The 5,620-nt window shown below is 46.1% G+C and overlaps 1 protein-coding gene across 1 annotated transcript; it reads right to left on the bottom strand.

The window, feature by feature from the left end:
* Positions 1-1,026: 1,026 nt before the first annotated feature.
* On the bottom strand, positions 1,027-2,278 carry LOC109807355 (uncharacterized). The gene is made up of 2 exons (XM_020369873.1): positions 1,928-2,278; positions 1,027-1,839 (listed from the first exon to the last, which is right to left on the bottom strand). Exons 1-2 carry the CDS (start codon positions 2,276-2,278, stop codon positions 1,027-1,029), a joined length of 1,164 nt encoding a protein of 387 aa, XP_020225462.1.
* Positions 2,279-5,620: the final 3,342 nt, after the last annotated feature.

The raw sequence follows: 5,620 nt of genomic DNA, 5'->3' as shown, positions 1-5,620 counted from the left end.
AAGCCTTTTTGTACTATTTTCCGAAGGCACGTCCTTGGCCGAGTTGATCAACTCGGGAGGGAAGCCTTTTTGTACGATTCTCCGAAGGCACATCCTTGGCCGAGTTGATCAACTTGGGAGGAAAGCCTTTTTGTACAATTCTCCGAAGGCACATCCTTGGCCGAGTTGATCAACTCGGGAGGGAAGCCTTTTTGTACGATTCTCCGAAGGCAAATCCTTGGCCGAGTTGATCAACTCAGGAGGGAAGCCTTTTTGTTGATTTTTAGATTATGCAGCTGATAAGAGATGAAGAGCAAAATAGACGAACTGATTGATATTTCATTGATTGGTGCCTAGTTAAAAACCTTGTCGGCCAAAACCTCTTTTCACTTTTTTATAAGGGGAGAAAAGACCGATCAAGGAAAAGAGTGCACTATGTGGATACAGCAATTACAAAAATTAACTGAAATAAGTTTTCAAATGGGTGGAATTCCATGTTTGGGGAATGGTTTTTCCCGAAAGCTCTTCTAACTTGTATGCTCCATTATTAAGGTTGTGTCAGATTCTGAAGGGGCCGTCCCAATTTGCTGCCAGCTTGCCTTCGCGCAGGTTCCGTCTATCCGATCCTAGTACACGCCAGACTAAGTCTCTTTCTTTGAAGCTCCTTTTGCTGAGATTGGAGTTGAAACGTTGTGTCATTCTTTGTTTGCAAGCTTCGGCCACGATGCACGCCTTGATGCGTACCTTGTCAACCATGTCTGCCTCTTCTCGTAGGGAATCATCATTGCAGGTCTCGTTGAAGTTTATCCTCCGAAAGGAAGGTTCTCTAACTTTAACCGATATCATTGCATTAGTGTCATATGTCAGCCGAAACAGAGTTTCTCTTGTAGTGGACTGAGGTGTGCACCGATAAGCCCATAAAACTTCAAGCAGCTCTTCAGCCTAAGCTCCCTTGGCATCGCCCAAGCGCTTCTTGAGTTCGGTGAGGATCACCTTGTTGGCGGCCTCGGCCTGTCCGTTTGCTTGGGGATGTTCTACTGAAGTGCATCAGTGTCGAATGCCTAAATCCTCCATGAACTTGTTCAACTTTTGGTCTATGAATTGAAGTCCATTATCAGTTATGATGGCATGAGGAATGTCAAACCGTGTGATAATGTTTCTCCACATGAACTTCTGAACCATGTTAGCGGTGATCGTAGCTAGTGGTTCGGCCTCGATCCATTTTGTGAAATAGTCAATAGCTACCAATAAGAATTTGCATTGTCTTTTTGCGAGGGGGAAAGGTCCGAGGATATTCATTCCCCATAAGGCAAAAGGCCAAGGGGTACTGATGCTATGCAATTCTTCTGCTGAAGCGTAGATGATATTGCCGTGTTTTTGACATTGGATGCAACGTTTAACGAAGTTTGCGCAATCTACCTTTAAAGTCAGCCAGTCATAACCGACTCTCAAAACCTTGGCTGCTAAAGTCCTACCCCCCAAGTAGAAGCCGCAAATCCCTTCATGAACTTCTCGTAGGACGTACTCAGCTTGCTCTGAGTCGACACACTTAAGTAATGGAGTGGAAAAACCCCTTCTATACAACGTGTTGCCAATGACTGAGTATCTAGCAGCCTGGGTTCGAATTTTCTTTGCAGCTAAGGCTTCTTCGGGTTCTTTGCCTGTCGTGATGAAGTTCATAATTTCATCCATCCATGTTGCTCGTGCTTCGGATACCTCGAGGCACTCGGTTGAGCTAACGCTCGGAGTTGGGAGTTCCAAGTGAAGGGTGGTCCTGAGTTGCCCTGGTTTTCGGCTGCAACTGGCTAGTCGAGCCAATTGGTCAGCCCTTTCATTGTTTTCTCTTGGCGTGTGTTTTACCTGAACTTCCTCAAAATTGTCCCGCATTTTTTGGAATGTGGTAATACTTCAACAAGTTAGCATCTTTGACTTGGAATGTCTCATTCACCTGTTTCGATACCACCTTCGAGTCGGTCCAATAGATTAACTTTCTCACCCCCACTTTGTGTGCTAGCCTTAGCCTTGCTAATAGGGCTTCATATTCAGCCTGGTTGTTTGAGGCTTTGAATGCAAAACGTAGAGATTGCTCTAGAGCTAAACCTGAAGGCCCTTCAAGAATTACACCAGCTCCACCACCCTGGCTGTTGGACGAACTATCGACACGGAGCACCCATGGATCACACTCGAAGTCCCTTTTCGGTTGCAACTGATTGAACAAATCGGCCAAGCATTGTGATTGGATCGGACCTCTAGGTTGAAAGATGATGTCGAATTCAGACAGTTCAACTGACCAAGCCATCATTCATCCAGCCAGTTCAAGTTTTCGCAAGACCTTGGCGATTGGGCAATCCGTTCGAACGATGACTCGGTGACTCTGAAAGTACTGGCGTAAACGCTGAGCAGTGTGGACTAGTCCTAGTGCTACTTTTTCAAGCATTTGATACCTCGCTTCTGAGTCTTGAAGTAAACAGCTAATAAAATATATCGGCTTCTGCCCATTCTGATCTTATACTAGCACAACACTAATGGCTTCATGGAAGACGCATAGATACACAATCATATCCGAATGACAATTTGGTTTGGCTAAAATCGGTGTTGATCCGAGTTGCTGTTTAAGTGTACGAAAGGCCTCTTCACACTGCTCCGACCAGCTGAACTTGGCTGCTTTTTTTAATAGACTGATGATAGGTTTAGCTATCTCCGCCAAGCATGGCAAGAATCGCAACAACGATGTGAGTCTTCCGGCCAACCTTTGTACTTTTTTAATGTTGCTTGGGCTTCGCATACCAATTATCGCCTGACATTTGTCCGGATTGGCTTCTATGCCTCTTGCCGAGACCATATAGCCGAGAAATTTTCCACCTGCAATCCCGAAGATGCACTTTTCCGGATTGAGTCTCATGTCGTGCTTGCGAAGTTGGTGGAATACTTCTATAAGGTCAAACGTATGTTCAGCCAAGGTGTCGGACATGACTACCATATCATCAACGTAAACCTCCATGTTTTTGCCGAATTGTTGCTTGAAAATCTTATCCATCAACCTCTGATAGGTTGCCCCAGCGTTCTTCAAACCAAAGGGCATCACCCAATAACAGACGTTGGCCGAGTCGGTGATGAAAGCCATTTTTTCTTCATCCTGCGGATGCATTCGAATCTGATTATAGCCAGAATATGCGTCGAGAAAGGTAAAGATTTTGTGACCGGCTGCACCATCAACAAGTCGGTCAATGTTTGGGAGTGGGTAGGCATCTTTGGGACAAGCCTTGTTGAGGTTAGTGTAGTTTGTGCACATTCTCCATTTCCCATTCGGCTTCTTGACCATGACAACATTGGCCAACCAAGTTGTATACTGCACCTCCCGGATGAATTTTGCTTCAACTAATTTAGCAACTTCCTCTTCAACAACATCACCTCTTTCAACCCCCATTTTCCTCTTTCGTTGGGCTACTGGTCGAGCCTCTAGGCAAACTGACAGTTTATGACACATAAAGCTAGGATTTATACCTAGCATGTCTGACGGGGCCCATGCAAAGAGATCCTTGTTTTCGATGATCACCTTACTCAAAGCTAGCCGATCCACTTCTAGAACGCCGATTCTGATGTACGTGACTTGAGACGACTGTGCACCCAGCTGTAACGGAACCTTTTCTTCCGTTGGTTCTACTCGTTCGTCCAGGTTCATCCTAGGGTCAAGATCCCAAGTTGAATGTTCAATTGAGGAGGGAGTGACCGCATGGACACCAGAACGGGGTTCCTCAAGAGGTAGTATCTTTAAGCTCGAAAAGTAACACTCTCTTGCTGCTTTTTGATCAGCGTGGATCGTAAGTATTTTTCTAGTATCCAATGGAAACTTCATAGCAAGGTGAGGTGTAGACACAATGGCTCCTAACCTGTTCAGTGATGGTTGACCCAAGAGGATGTTGTATGAAGTATTGGCGTGCACCACAATGTATTTAACTTGGATGTCCCGATATTCTTTTTCATCAAAACAAAATCGAGTGAGTAACTTGATGTAACCCTGAGTATTAACCCTTTCGCCTAAAAAACCAACCAGCGGGTCGTCATATAGGATTAGTTCGCTTTCGGGTATGCCCAACTTTTGGAATGTGTTCCAATACAAAATGTCGGCCGAACTGCCTTGATCAACCAAAGTCTTTCTAACGATGTAATTGTGTATCTCAATACTAATTACCATAGGGTCGTCCTGCACCGGGTCAATGCCTTGGAAATCTTCAGTTGTGAACGTTATTGTTGGGAGCTTTCGAGCTGATTGTTTTTCGACAATGTTAATTGACCGGACCACCCTTAAATGCCTTTTTCGTGCCGAGGAAGTTGCACCTCCGCCGACGAAGCCTCCTGCTATTATGTTGATTACTCGTCTAGGGGGTGCATGTGGCTCTTCTTTTCTTTCCCTAGATCGACTGCATTCACGATGGTCACGGGGACGCTCACGCCTATGTTGATCGTGGTGCCGAGACTGATAAGTTGCTCAGGATGAGGTGGGTCTATCCACGAACCTCTGGAGTTTCCCTTGTTTTATCAAGTCTTCAATCTTATCTTTTAGTGTCGCAAACTCCTCCGTGGAATGGCCTCGATTGCGGTGATACCGACAAGACTTGTTTGTGTCGGCATGTGGGGGTGTTGAGGCTCTTTTTGGGACGACCAAAACCTCAGACGCAAGAGCTTGTTCAAGTACCGTTGCCCGACTTGCATTTAGAGGTCTGTACTAGGAGTATTTTGGACCACGTGCTGGCCGTTCACGAAGTGTCAACTCTTTGTTTCGGGTCTGAAAGGGTTGCTCTATCAGCTTTTCGACCTTGCTCATGGTTTCAGCTCGAGCTTGGTTACGGAAGTCAACCAGCTCTTCCATCTGCATGTACTTGTCCGCACGGCGCCGTAGATCATCCATATCCATGGGGTTTTTTTTGCAAATACTATTAGCGAAAGGCCCCGGTTTCAGAGTTGTTGTTAGGTGGTGAAGAGCCACTACTGGGTTGAGGTCTCGTATCTCTAGCGATGTCTTGTTGAACCGATCCATAAATGACCAAAGTGATTCCTTCTTATCTTGTCAAAGGCTAACTAGTGACAGGGACGTTAGATGGTGTGGACGACTTGTAGCGAATTGGATTATAAACTGAGAGGACAGAGTGGCGAAGGAATCAATTGAGTTGGGAGGGAGCCGAGTAAACCAGCTCAAGGCCCTGCCCTTCAGAGACGTTGGAAAAATCCAACAGTGGGCCGCATCGTCTGTGGTACTCAATGTAACCTGTGTGAGAAACACATCAATGTGCTCATCCGGATCTGTTGTACCATCATACTTGTCAATTGGCAAGGCTTTCCAATTTTCTAGCAAGGATGACTGGATAATAGAAGAAGTGAAAGGGTGTCTGTGTGATCCAACCGACGCGGGGCGGATCGGGCGCTCAATGGTGGGTACAGCCGGTGAGGGTTTTTCTTGTGTCGCGACCGAAACGTGAGGGAGAGAGGCGTGATTTCGTGAGACTGGAATGAGCTCTGAGTTTGCGCGGGGGTTGCTTGAGTAGGCTTTCAAGATGGATCTTGAATCTTCAGTGCGGCGTTCTTTGCTTTTAAGGCCGAAAGCTCTCTCGCATCCCTCTCTCTTTGTTGTTTCAAGGCGGCC

This window comes from Cajanus cajan, chromosome 4 (genome assembly GCF_000230855.2).
Source record: "Cajanus cajan strain Asha chromosome 4, NIPB_CcT2T_4, whole genome shotgun sequence".
NCBI classification, from domain to species: domain Eukaryota; kingdom Viridiplantae; phylum Streptophyta; class Magnoliopsida; order Fabales; family Fabaceae; genus Cajanus; species Cajanus cajan.
Note: the sequence above shows the minus strand (reverse complement) of the source record. Positions and strands in the feature narration are given on the sequence as shown.

Bases quoted from the DNA above. Each gene is read 5' to 3' on its own strand.
- LOC109807355 (XM_020369873.1), bottom strand. From the start codon at position 2,278: ATGGCTTGGTCAGTTGAACTGTCTGAATTCGACATCATCTTTCAACCT. The intron at 1,840-1,927 runs GTGAATGAGACA...GAGGAAGTTCAG, and splicing joins CGAAGGTGGTATCGAAACAG to GTAAAACACACGCCAAGAGA.